At 49.8% G+C, this 24,298-nt stretch overlaps 1 protein-coding gene across 5 annotated transcripts in view; it reads left to right on the top strand.

The window, feature by feature from the left end:
- The window catches only part of Mvb12b (multivesicular body subunit 12B), a 154,725-nt gene that overhangs the window by 50,885 nt on the left and 79,542 nt on the right, over positions 1 to 24,298 (top strand). For all 5 annotated transcript variants that reach the window (XM_060389981.1, XM_060389979.1, XM_060389980.1 and 2 more), the window contains exons 5-6: positions 5,924 to 6,053; positions 8,791 to 8,913. In XM_060389981.1, the coding sequence (XP_060245964.1) occupies positions 5,924 to 6,053; positions 8,791 to 8,913 (253 nt within the window). The remainder of the gene's footprint in view (positions 1 to 5,923; positions 6,054 to 8,790; positions 8,914 to 24,298) is intronic.

Below are 24,298 nucleotides of genomic sequence, written 5' to 3'. Positions count from 1 at the left end.
CCTTGGGGACAGCCTCCTTCTCTTCCGACTGTGTGTTTTTCTCTGGAAACATTTGAGGGGATTTTCTGTGATGGTAAAGAAACCCTGCCACTTGTGACATCTGCCTTGCTTCTCTGTGTGTCTGAAGAGTGTGTGAGTCCCTGACTGCAAGCAAGCAGAGCCCTTTTTCTGAGAATGATGCCCCCTGCTGCTTGGGGTCACTCAAGACCAGAACGAGTCTAGGGACAGTTGGTCTTTGGTCTGCCCTCAGCTCTTGCTAAAGCCAAGCTTGGCATAAGACCCTGAAGCAAAAGGGAGGTAGGGCAGAGATCAAAAGATGCCAGGGGCCTACAAGAAACAGCTCTGTGCCTGGTTTGGGGCTGAGAGAGAGAGAGAGAGAGAGAGAGAGAGAGAGAGAGAGAGCAAGAGGCATGAACCAGAGAGAGAGAGAGAGAGAGAGAGAGCAAGAGGCATGAACCAGAAAGACTTCAAGTTATAACATGCAAGATCTAAATTAAAGCCAGAGGTAGTGGCTCATACCCATAATCCCAACACTTGGGAGATGGGGGCAGGAAAATCAGTATTCAAGGTAATCCTTCACTATGTAGAAATTCTGAGGCCAGCCTAGGCTACATGTCTACTCGAAACAAAACCAACCAACCAAACAAAACACACACACACACGCACACACACACACATGCACACACAAACCTAACCAAATCAAAAAACTCCAAAAATAAAATCAAGATTTAAATTAGACATGCTGTCCCACTAAGCAACACTGTGCTGAGCTGAACTTCAGGGAACTATGGGAAATGGAGAAGCTGCCTCAGGATCCTGAGGTGCTAGGGACTGAGGTCCCAGAGTGCTGGGGCTCAGGTTCCCGCCTGCTGATTGCAATAGCAGGGCTGGTACGATAGTGTCAGGAAGCCTTGCGTATCTGAGTTTCTTTATTTGCGTGTATGTGAACTTGCTTTATTTATAATTGCTCATGAGCCCACAGCAGTGAAACAGTGACTGGGAAGAGGTCCCTTTATTTGTGAGATTCCTTTTTAAACTTCTGTACCCTGTTCATTGGTGTTACTTATATTATGTGTGAATTTTTTTCAGTTTTTGCATGGTGCAAACATGTCTAAGCCAGTATTTGCTCACCATCTTCTTGTTCGAATTTCACACTGAGCAGCTTCCATGTCCCGTGTCCCCCCCGCCCCCATGGCTCTTATTCAGTGAAGCAGTGGACTCCTCACTGATTCAGTTGTTTGCTGTGCTGTGTACAGCAAATGTCATGGTGCTGGTTGGTTTTAACCATCACTTTGGCATCACCTAGATTTGCCTTAGAAAGGAGTTTCAGTGAGGCATTGCCTGGTTCATTTTGGCCTCTGGGCATGTTTGGGGAGTGTGGATTGTCACACTGTTAACTGCCTGAGCCCACTGTGGGTGATACCCTTTCCTGGGCAGGAGGTCCTGGGCTGGAGGAGGGGAGGAGGCTGGATGAGTATAGACGTGGAGGAGGCAAGGATGATTGTTTCTGCTCTTGACTGGGGCTATGACAGGACTAGCTGCTTCAGTTCCTGCCTTGGTTTCCCCTCAGTGACAGACTCTAACCTGGGATTGTAAGCCAAACAATCCATTCTTCCTCAGATTGGCTTTGGTCAGGGTGTTTCATTATAGCAATGGATACTAGGACACTGATATTTTATATGCTTCATGTTAGGACCCATGTTAAATGCTGTGCCTTCATGATGTCATTTTACCTTTAGGAGAGATGAGTGTGAGGCCTGTTTTCATATGAGAAAAACAAGGCACAGTGACAACATCTTGGCCAAGAGCAAGAACACACCCCATACACATACATATGCATATACACACATATGCATGTACACACACACAGACACATATGCATACACATGCAAATGCATGCACATATAATGTGCATAAATACACATGCATACACACATGCTTCTTACATACATGTGCATACACATACATACACAGAGACATAGACATACACATGCAAATGCATGTATATATGTATACATGTGCATAAATACACATGCATACATGTATGCTTACACAGATACACATATGCATGCACAATCATGCACATATGCACACACATATACATGCACACACAGGCATACATACACACGTGCATATGCACATACATACACATGCAGATACACATAAACACACATGCACACACAGCATACATGTGTGCATGTATACACACATGTACTATGCACCTTTCATATCTCTATTTTATGTATCTATGTAGCAGGATTTTTTATAATGGTTTATTAAGATACAATTCAAATACCGTGTAATTCACCTACTTGAAGTACATCATCCAGTGCTTCTTAGAATATTTGTGCTCATGCATAAGGCATCATGGTCCTTTCGTCACCACGGCTGTCCTCAAAGCAGGCACCGATGTCATGGAGACATTGCCTCCCAGCCCTCAGCGCCCTGCCCCCACCAGCTGGTGCTTTCTGCACAGCTTTGCCTGTTTCTGGTAATTCTTTCACATAGCATGTCAGGCTGGGAAATGACCCCGTGATAAGATGCTGGATGCGCAGAAGAAGACCCAAATCTGTATCCCAGGAGGAAGCTGAAGGAAGGGCCCTGTCTGCCTCTGGATCCTCCAGTCCTGGTAGTCAGCCTGCTTCTGCTGTTGTGCTTTCGGTAACCCAAGCAGGTCCCCTGACTCAGTTTACCCACTTGTCAGGTGAGGAGGATACTCCCTGCCTTGTAATGTTACTGGACGTCTGGGTCCCTTTCAAGTTTTCTTCATGCCTCTGCTACTTCTCCTGTTCCTTGAGCACAAGATGGCAGGACTGATCTGTCTCCAAATCATCTCAGGGTCCATCTGCAACAGGGACTTGCCAGCTGTATGAATTAATGGGCTTCACTGGCAAACTGGTATCTCACTGTCTGCCGGCAGTAAGGACTTCACTTCCTCAGGCCTGCCAGCACAGGTGCCCTGCTCTTAGTTGTTTTAGTATTTCAATTGTACTTGACTTATGGTTTGCTACTTGTTAGCAAGCCTGTGTGCTTTTGTAAATGTTTGCTTCCTAGCTTTGTCTCTTCTTGGTGAGATCTCTGCCTGTAAATTAAAATGGCCTTGTTGATGTGTATTCGTTCCAGGTCTGTTTTCTCCCTGAGATTTTCAACGTTTTAAATAGTTCCTTGATGTTCATTTTTGACAGCTGATTGACGTGTGGTGTCTTTTGTGTGGACATATGGTATAGCCACAAGGACTTCCCATTCTGAATTCCCTGTTTGTTGAGCTCCTTCAGTCGGAGGCCCTGCTCTGGGGGCTGTGCCCTGACTGCTGGGGTCCCAGTGATTCTGACTGGGAAGCCAGTCCCCATGTTTGTATCAGTTGCCATCCTGTGGCTCCTGTGCTCTCCATCAGGTGTTTAAGCTCACCACTGGTCACGGGACCATTTCTCAAAGACTTCCCAGGGGACCAAGAGCCTCATGGTCAGCCCAGCATCTCCTGAGAGTACTCGGAGCCTTGATTTCATGAAGTCAGCCAAAAATGAGACTCCTGTAATTAATTTCAAATATAGCCTGTTGCAGTCCATACTGCACTTAAACCCTGGAGACTGTTTGTTTTAGTAAAGTGCTGTGTACTCTCCCTGAGTTCATTAGCATGACTGAACACATTTCTATTGACTATGTATAATCTGTTTACTTAAAATGAGGCCTGCTTAAGCACGCGTAATGAGTGAGTGGATCCGCCCTTTCCTGAGCTGGCTGCAGATGGAGGCAGGGCAGAGCTGGGGCAAAGGCCCGCAGGATGCCTGTCCTGCGGGTTACCTCGGGGAAGGTCTCCAGTGCATCTCCTTCAGGGCCTGACTCAGGAGCTGCTGGGGGTAGGTACAGGGTTGCTCCTGCATCCCCTTCCTCCAGGATGCCAGCAGTGCCTCAAGGATTATGTTTGCCATGTGGACTAGAGTCATGTAGCCCTCTGCTTTCACTTCTGAAAAAGAACTCATGGGATCTGGGCATTTCAGCCTGGCCTTCATAAAGGACCTCTCTCTTTCCCCAAAACCTAACAAGGACCCAACAGTACTGCGGCTTCTGCAGGCACTCAGACCTGCCCTTTTCCTACCTGCCTGCAGCAGGACCGTGCTCCTGGCTTTTCTTTATAGAGCACTTACTGTGTGCCCGGCACTGGCCATGAAATCGTGTGGCCACGTGCCATCTGCCTGAATGCCTCTGGAGTGGGCTTCTACCAGGCAGGTCCCTGGTACAGATGGCAAAACTGAGGCCCAGGGCAATTAAGTGACTTCTGAGGCTCCAGTGCCAGCAGAACTAGGATTCCAACCCACACCCAACTGATGGAGCCAGGTGTGATAGCACACACCTTAATCCCAGCATCCTCTGTCTGAGGCCAGAGGATGACAAGTTTGAGGTTGATCTAGGCTATGTAATGAGACCCTGTCTCAGACAAAACCCACAGGCAAGTGAGTGGCTGGGAGGGGAAGAGTCTTCTCCAGGAAAGAGCCCCTCCAGTCGGTTGCCCAGTACCAGGCGGGGGCCCTGAAACCGCATGCTTACAAGAAGCAGTGTACAGACTGAACATGTTGCGTGTATATGTTTAGGAGTATATATGTAACAACAGTTACAGAAAAAGAGGTCAGGGGCCTTGAACTTAGGAGAGCAAGAGGGGTTTGTTGTAGGAGGCCAAGAGGAGGACAATATTTTAATTTTTAAAAAATGTTTAGAATTTAAAAAAAAAATCCAATGGACAGACTTACACACTGTTGGGAAACATTCAGAACCACAAATGAGCCGATGGGCATCATCATCAGCTGCTACAGCACCAGCTGTTGTGTGCAGACTGGACAAGTGATAGCAAAGGACCACACACTGGCATTTCCTGTTCAGAATCCACGATAGTGGGTCGCAGAGCTGGTGAAGAGAAGTCGGGTTTTAGATAGAAGAACTCGAACACATCAGTGCACAAGGAATGGCAGAATTTGGAGAATTGCCGTTTTCAAACCTAGAACCAAGGTGTGACTCCTAGCTAAGGCCATCCTAAAAAAAAACCACAGCTGGAGTAGTGCACAGGAGGTCATGACCCAGGCCCCAGGCCTGTACTGCAGAGCTCAATGAAGAGGCTGTGGGAGCCCCCATCTGCACTGCCTTCCAGAAAGATCTGACCTGGGCCAGAGCCAGCCCGCTCTGATATGCTACTGAATGAGGGCAGAACAGCTGTCTTTCCCCCCCTGCCTCTCTGTGCCACAAAGCAACAGGGAGCAGAGAAAAGTGGTTACAGAGTAAAAGGGATCGAAGGGACCTGCCAGCCCACTGCAGAACGCACAGCCTTCTAGATACAGATCCAGACAAAGGGGCAGGGCATTGTGCAGTGATGGAGAAACGTCAGTTTCAGACCATGGATACATTCAGGAGTTTCCTTGTTCTCAGTAGAAATGGCAGGGACATGGCAGCCATGCCTCCTGGGGGAGGGGGGAGGGGCAGCCAGACAGCATGATGTAGTGTGAGGGATTTGTTCATATATCCAAAGAAGGTAAAGGTGTGTGAAGACTGGAACCAGTGTGCTGATCGGGAGCAGGTGGCTCTGCCCTGCAGTTCTCACCCCTTGGGGAATGCTTGAAGATTTCTGTAATGAAAGTGAAAAAGAAAAGGAGTCTTACAGTGGGCGTGCCTGTAGCCTGAGGAAGCTGCGCCAGGACTCTGGCACCAGTCTAGGAGCTCCTTCTTAGCCAGCATGTCTGCGGTCAGGCCCTGGGCGCTGGGCAGGGTGACTGGCATACTCAGTTGTTATCACCTGTCCTTGGGGGCCTCAGGAAAGGCAGGGGGTGGAGCTAGCCCCTCTGCCAGGGGACAAGGTTGGTCTGCCGTCCTGCAGTTCTGAAGGGAGAGGAGGCCGCGTCTGCCTTAGACTAACAGCTTTCTGTTGTCCTTTCCTTAGAGGAGGTGGTCTTCAGGAAGAAGAGGCTGTGCATCAAATTTATTCCCTGGGATTCAACCGAAGCTGCCATTTGTGATATTCGCATCATGGGCCGGACCAAGCAGGCACCTCCCCAGTACACATTTATTGGGTAAGCCTCAACAATATTTCTTCACTCACTGTTCTCTCACCTCGGAATGGTTGGGATGCTCCAGGGACCTAGACCTGAGAGTCAGTGTGGCTCACAAGGCTCATCCATGCTGCGTGTTGGTGCTCACCACTGACTCTGAGCTCAGCCACCTCAGCTTACACTGTAGTTGCTCCATTCTAGGGCCTTCTCTCCTCTGTGTGATCACTTTTCAGGCCCTCTTCATCCTAGCCTGTGCCACTGTGAGCATCAATTCCCCACACTGCTTATCAACCTGGGGCATTTTATGGCCAACCTGCTTGTGCCTCTGGCCAGATGCTGTGTGTGGGAGAGAGACAAAGGCCCCACCCACGTGGAGGGGCTATTCTGAAGGGAGAGATGAGCAGTGAGAAAGAAGATAAACAAGGTCATTCCTGTAGAGAGCATGCCTCAGTGATGACCTGGGGGCTACACCGGTTATGATATCAGAGGTGCTGACCCGGGCGGGCAGAGTGGGAGTGAGTGTGGCACATTCTGGGAACAGAGGCCACCTCTGGGCACACCAGGGGGAGTGTTGGGCCTAAGGGAAATAATAGTTCCCTGGGTTTTATTCTAGACACACTGGTTCTACTCAGGAAGAAACCCAAGGAGTCCATGAGTCTATAGTACATGTTCTCTGATAGCAGAGAGCTTGCTGGAGGCTGAGCTCATCGGGTTCTAGTTATCTAGAACTGAGTAGGGCCTGGCCCCAAAGCTGCTCCATAAGCTCCAAGTGCAGGCAGAACCTAGAACTTTATTTTGGGACCCCATGAGCCTTAGTGATAGGAAGCCCCATCCAGAGTGGCTTACGCAAAAGGAAGCATTTGTTGGTTGACACAGCACTCAGGCTTGGGCAGGCGGAAGTGGAAACTCAGAGGTTGAGAGCACCTCTTTTCTTGCCCCCTCAGTCCCTTGGTGGGACCCTATCTGACACCTACTCCTCTGGGGAGGCATGACACTGCTGTCTCTTAACTAGCCACCCTCCAGAAGTGGGTCCAGAGACAAGGAGGTCTGCCTTTCTGAGCTATCCATCACAGTTCTAGAATCCAGTATCCTCGGTCTTGATTCACGTAACTAGTTCAGGTGCACTCCTCCTACCTTGGGAAAGGTCATTGCCTCACTAACTGGCCTGGGCTACAAGTAAGGACCAGTTCAGTAGAGCTCAGTGTTGGGGGTGTCTGTGTCAAGATGAGCAGAGAGGTAAAGGATCAGGAAGGCAAGGCTGGGTGTCTATTGTGCTCAATTGGTTGGGACTGGGTCTCTTCAGCCCCTTCTGCTGTGGATTCATGTACTCTCAAGATGAACTTGGGCTGGGCATTCGTGGCTCGGTGGTGGAGCCCACGCTCAAGGTACACCAGCCTAGCTCCATCCCCTGAGCCAAAAACTGAACAAGTAAGGGAAGGGCTGTGGCCATTCTTTTCCCACACCTGCAAACCTCACTTTGCAACCAGATATAAACAAGCTGTGTCAAGCAGGTTACAGGGTTAGAAAGAAGTTAGCAGAACAGTCACACATCACCCCAAAGGCTTCCATTTACACACAGTACAGCCAACCACTGTACTTTTAAAGCATACTTGCATCTACTGTTTATATTTCTCATTACATTACTGTTTCAAAAGATGCAATTTTAACTGTTTTAAACAATTCTGAAGAATAGATTATGTCAATATTTGTCTTGATATATAAGACTAGAATCTTTCTTCATTTATATAATTTTTTAGTTGCTGAGGTACAATATGTATTTCATCTTGGGCCCTAACATCCTCTCCTAGAGGAAGATACAGTATAGTTTTTAGGTAAGAGAAATGAGTTGAGGATTCAGAACCAAAGTTACTTAATCCATGTGCCACATGACAAAGGCCTGTGCTTGCCCTGTGGGAGGCAGAAAGCTCAGACTGGAGAGGACACAGCCTCCACTGAAGCGGGCAGCCTGGGGTCAGGTGGAGGTGGGCACACTTGGTGCTGCTGCAGTTGGGCCAGGGTCAGAACAGCCCTCAGGCTGCACCCAGGACCTGCATAATGAATGTCTTTCATTTTGGGAAGAGATGCTATTCCTCAGCCTCCAGTCCCATAGACACAGTTCTGGACAGCCGGGAGGGCTTGTACCGGGCAGAGATGATCCTGTTTAATTGACAAGGGTGAACTTGCCTCATTCACATCACAGGTGAGCCGTGCAGGACGGCCACAGCGGCTGTCACACCATGTAAGGTGCGCATCTACCCTTGGTGTGCTAGTTTGCGGGCTGTGAGCCTACAGTTTGATGGTTTGAAGCCATTTTCCCAACTGACCTTGGAGTGAGGCCACACTGAGTGACTCCAGCTATGAGGGACCAAGTCTTGACATGTGAAAGTGTTGTGTGGACTTAAAGAAAAGCCCTCATGCTTAGAAATCAAGGACACGTCTGCCAGACCCTTCTCAAACTGCCTCACCCTGACTTGAGACCAGTGAGATGGTAAAACAGAGCACTTACATGCCAACAAACAAGGCAGTGCAACCAGAGCAGGCAGGCAGGCATGCTCGGAGAGTAAAGATGGTGGCATCACAACGGCTTGCCTGTGTGGCATAGGCTCTAGATGCAGCACCCAAGGCATGACGGGAGGTGATGGGGCCTGTCTTCAGTGGTGAGTGACCTCCCTGGGGTTTGAGGTGACTGTTGGCATTGTTGCTCAGGTCGGTGCTCAGAGCTCAGCAGTGCCTTGAAGGGTTTTCTCTTCTTCTGCAGGGAGTTGAACAGCATGGGCATCTGGTATCGCATGGGCAGAGTGCCAAGAAATCATGACTCGTCTCAACCCACCACACCCTCACAGTCGTCAGCTGCTTCCACCCCAGCCCCAAACCTGCCCAGGTGAGGCTTTGTCGGGGATCTCACATGACCTCAGGTATTGCCGAGCCATGCAACAGTTTAGAAAACGTCCACTCATCATCTGCTAACATAGCGCACAGTGTAGCTGAGATTTTGCAGAAGTCTGCATGTGGGCCTGAAAAAGTCGTGGTCAGAAATCCGAATCCCACACATGCGAAGGCCACACTGGATCTATATTGTATATCACAGCGGGTGTGGCTCAGACTTGGCTGGATGAGCCAGGCATGGTGGTTCTCACCCTTAATCCCAGAACTCAGGAGGCAGAGGCAGGTAGATCTCTGAGTTCCATGCCAGCCTGTCTACATAGTGAGACCTGTCTCAAAAACTAAACTGAATAGAACAAAACAAAACAAAAAATTGGCTTGCCATTCAAATGAGTTAGTAAACACACAGGTATGTGTGTGGCAGCTTGGTGGCCAGGGCCCAAGATCAGAATTCCCTCTCAGCTCTGCCAGCAACTCATCTGAGACCCAGCAGGACTGGTCAGCCACCCGGAATGCTTGTTCTTTCCTGGGGCTACAAACTAGAAGCAGTCCTTAGAAAGTGGTGCGCCTTCAGGAGATTACATGCATTCCAGTCAACTCCACAGAGTCCCTGGTGATCAGCACAGCCACTCTTCAGCAGATTTCAGAGGTGCTTGTGGGGTTAATGTGTCTCTACTTTCTGTGGAAAAGCACATGGGGAAAGACTCCCGTGAAATAAGAGACAGGGACATCACTAAGGAAATTGTCTGAGAGGGACAGATGGCAATAATGGGCTAAGTGTGAGGGATTGCAAAAACAATCAGAAGAAGGAGGGATGGCAGATGGTTTTGCTGGGGGGTTGAGGTAACATGAGGCCACACTGAAGAGCTCCCCATAGGAGGAGAGAGGTGGGTGTCTCTCTTTATCAGGACAGAATGGGTTCCAAGCCAGCTCCTCCCCACCCTTTCCCTGGTGTCCCCCATGGAGCAACTGCCCTCAAGAGGTTTCTCTGGCCCCTAAAAAGCATCCATTCTCTTGGTAGAGGCTACCATAGTGATGCCAGGCCAAGGGCTCTGTCTTTTGGACCCTGTACAAGCAACCCAGTCTTTCCAGGGGCACCCCCCCACACCAGGAGCAGTGTTTAAACGTGACCAGCTCTGAGTGGCAAGTGAGCAGTTGAGTCTGTCTCTGCTCTGGATGTGAGGCTGATGTGATGTGGGAGGGTACTTCTCCCTCCTTTCTCGCCTGCTGGTAGTGCTGTCATTTCTGTGTCCTAGGGCATTGCTCAGGGTGACCATCACTTCTGCCAGCATCATTTCAGGTCGTCACCTGCACTGGGTGAAGTCAGCTTAGAATCATTGCTGGTACTCATGGTCATCTCAAGTTTGGATAGCTGGAGGCTGCAAGCCCTTGAGTTGGAGCTACTTCCCCTAAGATATGAGGTCCGGAAGGTCCCAGAAACGGGCAGCACCTCAGGGAGGTTTTAATTCCTGTCACATGGAATGAAGCCATTCTAATTTGTTTTCAGTTGCTGTGGGAAAACATTGACCAAAAGCAACTGGGGGGAAGCTGGCTTCTTTGGCTTATACATCCCCGTCATAGTCCATCATTGAGGAAAAATGGCAGAAACTGAAGCAGAGGCTGTGGAGAGGGGTGCTCTCTTCCCATGGCTTGCTCCCCATGGCTTCCTCAGCCTGCTTTCTTAGAGTGCCCAGAACCACTTGCCCAGGGATAGCACCCCCCACAGTGAGCTGGGCCCTCCCGCATCAACTGTTATTATTAAAGAAAAATGCCCCCACAGACGTGCCTACAGGCCGCTCTGATGCAGCTGTTTTCTCAGTTGAGGTTCTCTCTCTTTCCTCATGACCCCAGCTTGTGTTAACAAAACACTTACCAGCACAGGACCCTCACCTTCCCAGGAGAAACAAGGAGAGCGCTCATCCCGCTCATCCCCATCCCGAGCTGGCCTGCCACATCCCCTATCAGCACAGCAGGCAGCCCCAGAGCACCAGGCTTTGGGAGCTGATGGGGTTGCAGGGTGGCACAACCTGCAAAGTGCTTATAAGGCTTAGGTATTTTATGACCTTGGTGCAGTTTATGGTTTACAGTGGCTGCAAGGAAATTGGATCAGTTCTGTTTTACTTGCCAAATAAAACAAATGTCAAAATAGTCAATATAAAATGTATTCTAATTTGGCTGAGTTAAGTCACCTCCTGTATGCAAATGCTGCTGTGATTCTCTCGCTGCTCTCCTCACGGGCTGGGTGTTGATTATGGGCAGGGTGCGTGCCTGTGGGAGCCTCTTAAGTCATCTGGGTTTGGTGGTTTTTTATCTTTTTCAGGTTGTCTGGATTTTATTTATTTTTTCCTATTCAGCATCTTTGATTTTTTTTTTTTTATTTATTTAAGAATCACTAGTTACTTACTTGAATTTTCCATCGAAGACAGGGAGTATTGAGTGCACTTTTTTGTTCCTTGAGATGCTGGGTCTCTGTAAGGGACTCTGTAAGGGAGTGACAGCTTCGAGGTACCTTGAAGACTCCACACATAGGCTAAACCCTCCCCCACCCCATCCTCCACCTTGTAACATTCTGTCTCTGGCTCCCAGCTCCAGGCCCCAGAGTTAGGTCAGACTGTCACCCGGCACCCTGATTGTGTTTCATTCTCTGAGCCTGTGCCTCGCTGTGTCCCGCACTGCTCTGGGCTGCCAGTGCTCGGGTCACTGGGGAGCCCCTCTCACACTGAGCAGTGCCCTGTTGTCACTGTCCCAGCACATGCTTCTCTAGCCAAGAAGACTCCATGCTGCTAGCTCTCCATATGATTCCCCATCCCTGAGCACTGCAGAGTTCTCAATCACAAGAGCAATAAGTGCTTGTGGGAAATTGGCAGAATATAGAAAATAATGGAAAAACAAAACCTGTTTCCAGTGAGCAAATTCTCATAACCCTTTGTTACATTTCCTTCGAGCTCTTTCCCCCGTGTACTTTTATGTAGGTGGCATCCTCACATATATAGCAAGTTCATTATTTTCCCATGGAGCATTAAAAATCAAGACCACTTCCCTGGTCTTTGTGTGGGGGACACCTGATCCAAGCGCCAAAGCATAGCTGCCAGGAGAGTGGTGATGGGGTGCCCTCTACTGGCCAGCGAGGAGGTGGCAGGAGGCTTGCTGGGTGGGAGCCACAATCAAGAAGGAGATGGGGTGGGTGGCAGATGAGCTGTGAGCCTGGGAGTCAGTCTCAGAAGCAAAGGACATGTGCGCTGCCAGCACTTGGATTTAAGCATTCCCAGCAGCTTTTTTGGAGAGCTGTCATTTCCAGCTTTACTTCAGACAAAGGGGGCATTTGCTGACCTTTTCACAGGTGACGGGCTATCACCTTTGTCATTCCAGCAACACTGCCTTCTCTTTCCCAGGAGCAGGCAGCTCCCTCCCGGCCTCCCACTGCTGCGGGGCCATTCATGGTAAAACTTGATGCGAATCCCCTCCTTGCCTTCCTGCACGTGGGTCTGGGCAGGATGCTCACTGGCGATGTCCAGCTAATGGGGTATTGAGTTCAGTGGAGTTTATGTCAAAAGCAGCGTAAGATGGCAGGCTCACCCTCTGCACAGAGAGCCTGGTTTCACCCACAGACCTCTGCATAGGTCTCTGGGTAAGACACCTTGTCCAGGACCTGGAGCCCGCACCTCCCTCCAGGCAGAGAGCATTCCGTTCCCTGCCCACTACCGTAATGCACGTTATCCAGTAGGATGGGGTGGCCTGAGGGTGGAGGGTATCTTCTTTCTCCCCACCGTTTTCCAGGTTGGTCTCAGCTAGGTTAGCAGCCTGGGTGGCTGTGGCGGTGTTGCCTGTTCTGCTCAGGGCTGCCACCTGGGGGCACAGGTACCCATAGTGGAATCATCTTCAGACAAAGTACTCCACACTCACTCACATGTGACTGCACCTGCCTGGACTGTGGCTTGAAAAGCTCTGGGAATCCATGGCTCAGAGAGTGCCGGGAGCCCCCAAGGGGAGGAATGAGTGTTCCTGCGTTGCTTGGGTGAAGATCTTGGTGGGCTGCTGGCCCCAGCCTGCTGAGCAGTGGGATCAAAACCTTGATAAAATTGTTCCGGTCCTGTTATCAACCTGCAAATGATACAGTCACTAGGGAGAGCAGATGTGCCAAAGGACCTGATTGATGCAGTATACATAACTCCAGAGCACAGCCCATGGGGGCCAGAAGGTAGAAGGCAGTGGGTGCAAATAGAGAAACCTCTCAAAGGTCACGTGCTCCACAGCACAGGTCCAAAGCCAGGAGACCTGGCCCAGTGTGTGTGTGTGAAGGGATTAACTGATCACGTGCTCGCTGTCATGCAGCCTGCTGTGTATGGCCAGGCTGCATCCCTGTCCCACCTGCCAGGTTCAGTGGAGAGTCGTATAGAAGCTACTGAACTGCAGTGTTGCAGTCACACCTGAGTACAGATAGGCAGCTGGCTTCAGATGTTTAAATAGTTAACCATTAGAGAGCTAGCACAAGCGTTTGTGAATGGATGATGAGAAGGGAAAGGGCTAAAGTGGGTTGGAATTACAAGGTGGCAGATTTGGGGGTCAACCTTTCTTCCTCTTTTCTTTTTGAGACTGGGTCTCGCTCTATAGCTCTGGAACTTATTACTAACTTGCGACCAGAGACCCACCTGCCTCTGCCTCCTGAGTGCTGGGATTAGTGGTGTATACCACTGCTCCTGGTTCTCAACATTTCTTTTTTAAGACAAATAAATAAAAGACCACAAAAGTTGAAGGAGCCACTGGGGGCTCAGGAGCTACTGCTGAGGGTTAGCTGGGAAGTATCCCTCAGCTGCTTATATGTTGAAAGCGTGGCCTCCAGTGAGTATTGAAGGTGTGTGTGTGTGTGTATGTGTGTGTGTGTGTGTGTGTGTGTGTGTGTGTGTGTGTGTGTGTGTAACTAGATCATGATGGTGCTGAGTTAATCGGGAACCAATTTACTGATTTGGGAAATGGTAGATACTGGAAATGTGGTGCTTGATGGGGGGAAGTGAGTCACTGAAGTCTACCCCCACCCTCACCCCCGCTTTCTGGCCACCTTGAGGTGAGAAACTTTATTTAGTCACATGCTTTCCTCTACCTCCCAATGGTCCCCAAAGCAGGAGAGCTGGCTGACCTGAGAGCTTGTACACATGTAAGCCAAACCTTTTCTCTCCCAAATTGTTCATCCAGGGTATACTGTCACAGTAGCAAAAGGAGTTGGGATCTCTCAGCTATTCAATGTCACTGGAGGAATCATCTTCCCACACCTTACTCAAGAAATGCTTCATCTCCCTCCTCCCCTGACCAAGCGTACTTTCCAATTGCTGTGATAAAACAGCCCAGCAGATGCAACATAGGGAGGAAAGGTTTATTTTGGCTCATTTCCCGGGTTATGGCCCGTCATAGTGGGAAGTCATACTGGCAGGATCCTGCTCAGGGTAGTTGGTCATAGCACATCTGTAGCCAGAAACAGAACCATGGGTGCTGCGTGCTTGTGCTCAGCTTGCTTTATCTGCTTTTATACAGGTCAGGATCCCCTGTCTAGGGAATGGTGCCACCCACTTTTGGGCTGGGTCTTCCAACATCAATTACTGTACTCACAATAACTCCCCATAAACACGTCCACAGGCCCTTCTGATTCAGACAGTTCTTCGCTGAGCCCCTCCTCCCAGGTGTTTCCAGAGTGTGTCGAGTGGCAAGTTAAAACAAGCATCATATATCCTCTTTTGAAAACTCAGGTTCAGCAGACACTTTGCAAGGGTAACCTTGGTTAGCAATGTGTGGGCAGGGCTCAGAGTGGACATTGGCCACTGAGGCCTGCTCTAGGTTCCACAGCTCTTCCACTCAGATGACAGAGGCTCCGGTAGGAGGAGAGTGCCACTGTGACACGTCCCTGAGATGGGGACAGACAGGCCTTCCAGGGTGCCCAGGGTTTGGGGGTGCTGATACTGTCTTAGCCCAGTGTTGGCATGTGTAAGCAACAGTTACTGTGTGGCCCCTCCAATGTCCATCCAAAATAAGTGACCAGAACTCCAGAGTGCTAGACATACTAATACAGTTCATTTCAGGGTAGACCTTGAATGGGGCCTGCCTAGAAACGGGGACAGGTGTACATGGCGACTCTGTCCTGCTCTGCCCTGCCCTGCCCTCGGGCCTGGAATATGAGTCCTCGTGAGTACACTGTAGTCATAAGGAGAAACCATACTTGTCTCTCCTGTCCTTCATGAATACCGCTCTCCTAGGAGAGAGAATCATTGTTCCACTGAAAGCTGCAGAATGCATCGCGTGGTTTCCAGCAGTGGGTCACAGCATCCTCTCCTCCAGATGAGCCTGCTGGAGCCATCGCCAGATATTAGGCTGAGCTCTCTCCTCTGTGGCCTGGTGCCTGCTGCTTAGAGGTGTTTGGGGATCTCCCAGTGATTTGTCAGCTCCCAGAAAGTTGTCACTCAGGGTTTCCAAAGTATGTTTTTCAGTGACATACATAATTGCACTTAACTTTTTGCATGGGTATTATCAGTCTGTGACAGATACTCTGGGAAATGGGGCATTTTGATGGCAGAAGATCTGTCACATACACTTAGTCTTCCTCTCAGGAACACCAGGATCCAGTCACAACTTTTGCATGTCGGTGTCAGGTTTTGAGAACATAGATCCTGCTGACCTCAAAAACGGCTCCATCACTCCGGTCCCAGGGCTGTCATCTGAAAGGTTAATGGCCCTTCCTGCAGGAGATGGGAATTACACCACCTACTTTCCCTGCTGTCATAGCCCTTGTCACAGCCCATGAGCTGTGTGCCATCCTGCCTGCCTGACCCTGCGTCCCTCCTGGACCCAGGGCCTAGTTCTGCTGTCTCACAAAATGTTCTGGTCGACTAGCAAAGTAAGTCCTCGGCGAGCTGAAGCCTCAGGTCACTGTCATGATCGCAGTCCGACAGCCTCAAATCCCCTGACTGCCACCCCACCGTCAGTCTTCAGTTACAAGAGGATACAGATGTATCCTCTTCTCTGCTTAAAAGTTACACTGGACACCAGCTGCTTCTGCTGGTCTTGGCCATCCTCCTGGCCCATGGTAGCCCCAAAGAGGACTGGCCACACAGAAACAGTGATGGTGATGGTACAGTGGCACCATCATGCCGTTTCTTTTGGTGCAGTGAGTGGTTGGGGAAGAAATGTGGCCACAGAGTGGTCAAGGCCTGAGTTCCAGGTGCCCAGCATGTGGAAAATATTTTCAGAAAGTATGCATCGATTGTGTAACGGGAGCTAGCGTAGAGCCAGCAGCCGGCATGTACTCCCGCCCTTCGTTCACCTGTTGTTCTGTCTGCCCAGCTAGTCAGTCATCCAGCTGCAGATGGCAGAGACCCACAAAGCAGTGCTGGCCTGCCCATCACCAGCAAAAAACAAACATCCCAGCGGTGGCTTCATGGGGCAGGCACTGCTGCCAGCCCCATTTCAAGTGGAGAAAATGGAGATTAAAGAAGTAGGTCTCTTTCCTAGCGTCCCACGGCTGGTGTCTCGGCCCAGCTCTCAGCCGGTGTGCCAGCTCCCTTAGCTTGTAAGCTCTCTGCCTCTGCCCACTGCTTGTGCTTTCATGGTCCCTGGTTATTGAGTTCATTGAGCTTTCATTCAGAGCTGGGCCTCTGCCTGATTGAGAGACAGCCCTCTGGTACCCAGCTATCTTAACCAGGCAGCTTCTTCAAGCTCCAGACCAGTTGCCAGAGTGGGAAGCTGATGTCAGGGACTTCTCAAGGATCATAGGGGCTGGACTTAGCCTTGGGAGGTCCCCCTTTTGGATATGACATCAACAGTCTGAATTCATATCAAAAGTGCCCGGGTGGTCCCACTGAGCTATAGCTACTGACCAGAGACAGTACAGTCCATACCCAAAGGTCTCCATGTCATTATCCCTTAGCAGAGCTCCACAACCCTGCTTTAGCAGGGGTCCAGGCAGTATGATTTACTCTGGAGTCTTGAGAGAGTTGTGAAAGCCACTTGCCTGGTAAGGTGCTAGGGAACAGGCCTTTGGCTACCGCCGAAGCCAGACCCAGCTTAGTGTCAGGTGATTTTGAAGGAGAAATTTCATTAGAATGCAGTTTGGTATTGTTAGATATGAATGATGACTTTAGGCTGAGCAATACACTTTTAGATATTAATTTTTAATATGGCTTCTTGGGAAGTCAGGGCTTCTATTTAATGAAGAATTGACTATTAGTCAATATGGCTCCCACCTCTGAGCCACGGCGGCCGTCAGTCTCTCATACCAGGTTTTAACAAGGTGTCTGCTACTTGCAAATTTGCTAAAACTCTGTAGCTCGTGTGACATGGAGAGTGTCTTATTTCTCACAGTGACAGTTGTGTGGCTTCTGCGTAAAGGTTGTCCTGGAAAGCTGGGTCAGGATGCCAAGTCCTTTCTGAGGCCTGCTCTCCAGTGCACCCGGCTCTTTGTGCCGGCAGCACCTGGCCTTGGAGAAAGGCTGTTTCGGGATTATGAAAATAGTTGTTCGAGTGTCAGGCCAGATTTATCAGCTCACTTTGGGGTTGGTTTTGTGAACCTGGCCATTTAGAGGAGGATATTTACTTTTTATCAGAGTGGAAGCTGACAGTCTATTTGCAGGGAGCTCTATGGAATATTTCACCTGGGTCTCTAGTGGAAATCTGGCGGCCAGACAAAGTAAAAAGGAGCGTTGCACCATCTCTCTTTCCTGGGGTCTTACCTCCCGCTCCTCTAGACTGCTCTGTTTCAAGACAGGGTTTCAATTATTAATTTGGATATTTAATAAAATCCTTTGCCTTCAGTAACTTTCAGAAAACCTGAGTTTATTTGGGTTGGGTTTTTGCCCATGGGTTGGGTAAAATTCAGTTCAAATATCCTTCTTGAACAGCATATGTTTTCTTTCTAGTTGAGTGATATTAATAGTGCTTATTAGAATAATACAGTTGTTATCATCATTTCAGCTACAAGTTTCTGGGCATCTTGTATTAGGCATCATGTAAATATTTACGTGTGTGTGTGTGTGTGTGTGTGTGTGTGTGTGTGTGTGCGCGTGTGTGCGCGCGCGCGTGTGCGTACACAGCACGATACAAGGTCTTTGAAGAGAGAAGACTGACCTTGGAGACCTCGTGACTTACCCTGAAAAGAGTGAGGCTTGGAGAAATCAGCGCAGGAGCTCAGGGGCCACAAGCACACTCTGCAGGGGGCCTCCCGGGTTTTCAGCTTTGCCTCGCTGTTTCTTATAGCCAGCAGGTATGAACTGGCACCAGACCAAACACAGCTGTCCAGCCATGGCCCACATCCCACCGCCTCCTTTGCCAGGGCCGTATTCTGCTAACCAAGATGTTTTCCATCACTCTTAAGATAGAGTGGGCTGGAGGACGACAGTGTTGCCTGGGGTTCTTGGTCAGGGGCCTGAGCCTTCGAGTGGCCGCCTGGCTGCTTGCCTGCCCTGGGCTCTCACGCATGCAGCCCTTTATGAGGCAGCCTGGCCCCCTGCTCTGGAAAGGCAGCTATGTCAGCTGGAAGGAGATGAGAAGCCAGCAGTGCCCATGTGTTCCTGGTTTCTAGGAGTCGGGTCAGCGAGGTGTAGAGACTCTTTAAATATTTCAGTTTATAAGATTAGACTTGATCATCTGGGATGGAAGGGCCCGGGCCCAGGCCCAGGCTTGGCATTTTTCTTTATTTCTTTCATATGGGAGGTAGGTGTTTTCGCATTGCAGGGTTCAAGTGTAATGAAACTTGAAGGTAGTGAATAAATACAGTGATCCGGAGTGCTGGGGCAACTCTGTGAGTTTCCTCCCCTTTTTATTTTATTTTTTGGAAGTAATCGTGACTTGAAAAATGGCAGATTGGTGCAGGGATTATAAGCCAGGAAAAAAGAAAACTGCCGGGCTTTGAGGGTCATTATGTACGGAAGTGTTTTCTCTCTGGATTGGCTCTTCCCAGTGGAGGATTGGCAGCGCCCTGCAGTCCAGTGAATAGGTGAGAATTCAACCCAGGCCTGTTCATGGGTACAGAACGAGGCCATTGTTGGTTCTCATCCCAGGGCTCTTAAGGAGTCTGGGATTTCGGTGGCTCCCTGGTCTCCCCACACCACAACAGGTACCCCAAGTTTTCCACTGAGATGAACAAATCACCAGGACATGCTCCCTTTTCCCCCAGGATGTGCCCTCACTCACCACGTGCACACCCAGGGGTAGTCAGCCTGCCCCAAGCAGGGGGCCCTGCCGTCCTCCCACCCCAGGTCAGTGGGAGCCCTGTGCATTTGTTGTCACGTCTTGTCGTGTTCTGTGGAACATGCTCACTCTTCATACCTCTTGGATTCTAAATTTCAGAAGTAATTTGTCACTTTCAGAGAGTGTGTCATTAATAACCATTATTTAGAACTGTCGAGTCTGTGTGTGTGTGTGTGTGTGTGTGTGTGTGTGTGTGTGTGTGTCTATCTGAGTAAAGCATCCAAAAACTTGACATTGCTGGTGGCACAGAGTGCCTCCACACTGAAGATCCAGCCCTCCCCTCCCCCAGCACCACTCCCAAGTGAGTTGTCTCCTGTCTGCCTTTAATCATCGCGAGGGTGGGTGGCGACAGAGACTGGCCAAAGCCTAGCCTCCTGGAACTCATTAGTATTATTGCCAAAGACGGGATTGTAAATTGAGAATTTTTTTTTTTTTTTTTACTGTTTGGAAAAAAATTCTGTTTAACTATTTTGTTTTATTGTTCTTACAAGAGACAGAAGGGGAGAGAGAAGAAAGGCTTTCTTGTCAAGCATTTGAAAGAGCAAGTGAAGAACCTAAACCTCAGATCTCACTGGGTGTGGACCCGGAGAGGGTTGTCATAGACTCCGAGAAGATGGCATCTGGTCACCCTGGGGCTGGGGGCCGAGGGAGCACCTCCAAACCTGCAGTTAAGAGACAGCACTGCCATCCAGTGCATGCTAATGCGCGTTGTTATTCTTAACATTAAAATTCCACTAAAGCACTAATAATTACTGTTAATACCGTCTAGTGGAAAGTTACAGTAAAGGAGCAGTAGTAGAAACAGTATTTAAGGGAGAGCTGCCGGCATGATAAGAATGCAAATAAGCGTTATTAGCCTAATGATTTTGCCGTCGCCATGGTTGTGCGGCAGCAGTGTTGTGAATATGTCATCCAGCACCCGTGAATTTGGAGAGTGTGTCAAAACACAACTTCAATTAGTTTGCTCTAATTATGGCTCTGGAGAGTTTGTGACTGCATCACTCCTCATTAAAGGAGATTTTCTTATATGGATTAATGTAATATACAAAGGAAAGTTTCAAAGTTCCTGACGCCATTTGCTCCCATCACAAGCTTGCTCAGAGCGGCCCTGATAGATCCAGGGGTCGCCTGCTGTGGCTGGATGTGGGCCGGAGGTCCAGTGGTAGGTGGCTGGAGTGAGAGGGACAATGTGGTGTTGGGCTGCACACAGTGGCTCTTGTCCTGCCGAAGTGGCCACTGCAGAAGGAGGCAAGAGGTCCTCCAAAAGAGGGTGACAGAGCCCATTTGAATCTGTAAAGAGACATTTGCTACGGTGGTCCTGTCTGTCACTGCATCTCCATGGAGCTCAGAAGAGGCTTTAGCCTGAGTGAGGGCTATGAGGAGAGGTGGCCTGGAGGCGGGATTCCTTACTTCTGGTTGTGGAATCACTTGGGTGGAATAGTGAGTGCTATCCACAGTGTTTTCATGGGTCTGAACACATAGTGCAGTCTGCAGCGTGTTTGCCGTACAAGCATAAAGACCTGAATTCAACATGAAAAGCCAGATGTGATGGGTGCCGTGAGCACACTGTGCCAGAAACACAGATGAGCAGGTTTGTAACTTCCCACAATGTCAGAATTTACCGAATAACAACAAACTCACGAGGCTGAGTGGTTCTAATGACAGCAATTTGTCATAAACCCACCTTCTGCGGTAACTTGGCCAAGGCAAGTGCAAACTCTCCCATTCCTGTCTTAATTACTAATGTTAACTCTCGTATCACACAGCACACAATGAGTATGTCTATGTATCTTTGTACGGGGATGTGATTACTGAGTGAATACAAGTCAAAGAGGCCGCAGCAGGGATTAGAAGGTTTCAGAAGTGGGCTAAGGGTCCATGCTGATTAGCTGATGGAGCAGATGATGCCTGGAGGGATTGCTGGGTGGTGAGTCACTTGGCTGCCTGAACCACTTGAGGCAAGTCTCAGCACTCCTCCAAGCCTCTGTTTCCCCTCCTTTAAGGGGGGGGGGATAAAGGTACCCCCGCCCCAGCAGGCTCCTGGTGAGGAGTGGGTGGGGAATGTAGGTAGACCTGTTGCAGCGGGCGCTCCGTGGCACCCAGCACACGGCTCGCTACCCTCCAGGGTTCATCTCCCAGTTGGTGCAGGCCTGGGTCACTCATGGCATCTCTCTCTGGCTCCCTTCTATCCCCGTCTTAACTCTTGCAGCTCTGTCTAGTCTCAGAGCCAGGGCAGAGCGGAGCGGGCGCCCTCCTCCCTGCAGAGCCAGAGTGTTCCAGGCAAGGCGCAGCGGGGAAGGGGTTAAGGTAGTAATTGTGTAAGTCTTCCAGGCTTTCTCCCAGTTCTGCGATAATTTGATGAAGAACTTCACCCTAATTAAATATTCAAATTAGGAATAAGTGTCAATATGGCTTCCCATTGCCGGGAACGATGATTAATTGTATTCAAAACTCCAGTGGCCGCTGTAATCTGAGCCGAACCATTGTACCTGATTACTTCTGTGCTGCATTTGCCATGTTTTTGTTTTAAGATTTAAACCAGTAATTGATTTGCCATATGCTGTTGAGCTGTGCACACTCTAAAGCTGAGCTGTAGGAACTCGGGGAGCTGTGATTTCCTTAGTCTTCCTATGACAGCTTTTGTTGTTTTTTTTTTTTTGGCTTGTCCAGTGCATTGTGCTCAGGGGGTGGGGGGCCGGCCTAGGAGGCAAACTCATTGTATAGGGGGGTAGGCTGGAGTCATATTGATCAAGGCAAATGGGTGGCTTGGACAGATGTGAACAATTTGTGTTTGTGCTTTGCAGTTCCTCAGTGAGGTAACGTGGTACAGTAGAAAGAGCATGGTTCCAGTGATAGCCAGGCTATTTTCTTTAGCTGTGTGACCTTGGGCAAATTCCTTAACCTCTCTGAGTCACTTTGCCCCCGTCTGTAGAATACTGTGTACCCTGCTGGGTTGTTTAGAGACGGTTGTGAGGCAGTGGAATAGTGTTGACTGTCATGATCTCAGGTGCTTGCAGGGCTAAAGCCTCTGGCACTCCCCTTCTCCATGATCTGTGCCCGTCTTCTACCCTTTGGCACCCAGCATTGTTGCCTGTATCTTGCCATGTGGCATCCTTTGGGTTGTCACTTTGACACACGCATAGCTATTTTGTTGCTTGAGCCTTTTTCTCTCCTTCCCAGGTGGGGTCTTGCAGGAGACTCCCAACAGGTGTTGGCTGTTTAACCCTCCCTCCCCTTAATTTTAAAAGCAAAGCCTGAAACCCGATCCTCCTGTAGCCTTCAGATTTTAGAGCTTTTCTCTTTGTGACAGATTTATGTGTGTTTCAGTCTGTGGTCAGCAGACTCCCGCTGGGAGAGCAGGCTTTGCCTGGCTTCTTAAACCATCTCAGCACCTAGCACAGCTCTTAGCTCATGGCCGGAGCCCAGTTAAAGATGAATGGACAGGGCTGCTGAGGTGGCTCAGGGGGTTAGGTTGCTGGCCACCAAGCCTGACAGCCTAAGTTCTATCTGTGGGGGAGAACTGACTCCCACAGGTTGTCTCTGACTCCACATGCACATATAAATGTAAAAATAAACCTCAAAAAGGAACCAAGTGAACAGAGTCTGTGGCTGCGTGTCAGTGGCCGCAGCCTGTGTGCATGGCAGTGCATACCAATAACACCGCTCCTTGGATGGGGCTCCGCTCCCTAGGAGAGTAGGGTTCAGTTTCTGCCTGGGTGTAGAAAGCATCTGCGGTAAGCATTCAGCACTCACTTGCCTTCACTGGGGTGGAAATGTGTCACATCAGACTATGAAAAACGACAGCAGTGGCTTCTGGGAATGGCCTTCAAGAGCAGCAAGAGAAGAAAAGGCACAGCTGGAAACAAGTCCAGACCTGTAGCTGTTGAAATGATGCCTTTCTGTTTCTACAGAGCTGGATCCAAGGAAAAGTGGCCTCCGGCTTTCCTGGGACTCTTCAGAGCTCAGTCCCAAAATAGGTGCCCAGAGGACCTGGAAATAGGAGCCATTCTGGGAGGTCTGAGACAGGGGCCTGCATGCTGGCTAGGTCCTTCCAGCTGAAAATGATCCATTTTAATTACCTTCAGGGTGAGCCAGCCCCTGAGCATATGGTCCTTAAGAAGCAAGGGTCCCCAGACTGCCATCGAGTGTGGGCACTGGCCAGGGACCTCTTTCTGACACCATTGACCAGCTTGTAGTGGGGATGCTCCAAAAGGTGCTGATTAAAATGCCAGCAGGTGCGGTGAAGGCCCCATCCCTATGGCTCCCACACCCTGCTTGCACCAGGTGTTTTATCAGAGCCTTTTTCTTCATTAAGTGGCATTCATTAAGCACGTCCTCACACCTGGTGCTGAAGCTGTGCCTCACAGCCGACTTCATCCCAGTGGTGTTTTGTGGGAATAAAAGGGAATTTCATTTAGCCATTTGCTACCCCCACCACTGCTCTAACTCAATTACTATTGCTTTTGCATGATTCTTCCACTGGCCCAGCTCTCCTTCACGCACTGCCCGTAATCACGGCCCACAGACATGTGATATAGATGGTGAGACAGCCCTTTCACACCAATGCTGTGCTGGGGGCTGCCCCTGTGCCATCTCTCAGCGTTCTGCCCACAGCTCTGAGAGTCTCCCCCTGGCTTTACCACCATCATCTTTCTGATCAGAAGGGAAGCAATGTCTCGTAGAAGCATTGGCATTGAAAAGCAAGAGGCGAGTGGGCTGGGTGGAGTCCACTCTGCTCTCAGGGTCACTGCTGATGACACCACAGGCATGAGAGCCAGACGAACATCCTTCGGGCCTGTTGGCACTGCACCTGTGCCCAGAAGTGTGTTGTCCCTCAGGGCTGGCTGTGACATGCTGCTTTGGAGCTGCCTAACAGCTGTGTTACAGAACAGCGTTCAGCTCATTTATCCCTCACACTTGTTCTGCTCTTAGCAACGTGAGGAGGTCATCAAAGCTGCCCCCTTTTTGCTGCTGAAAGACCCGGTTCCTGCTGGCTGAGGTTTCACTCCGCACATGGTCCCTCTTGCAGTTCTTCACTCAGCCCTGACCCCCAGAACCAGCGCTTTCTGCATGTGCGACTTTCTGTGGTAGCTAACAGCATTGTCTTCAGGTTTGCACAAACCTTCACAGTCAGTGCAGTGTTGGCAGCCATGTCT

Source organism: Meriones unguiculatus, chromosome 8 (assembly GCF_030254825.1).
Source record: "Meriones unguiculatus strain TT.TT164.6M chromosome 8, Bangor_MerUng_6.1, whole genome shotgun sequence".
In the NCBI taxonomy this organism is placed as follows: domain Eukaryota; kingdom Metazoa; phylum Chordata; class Mammalia; order Rodentia; family Muridae; genus Meriones; species Meriones unguiculatus.
The sequence above is the reverse complement of the archived record's forward strand: the minus strand, read 5'-3'. Positions and strand labels throughout refer to the sequence as shown.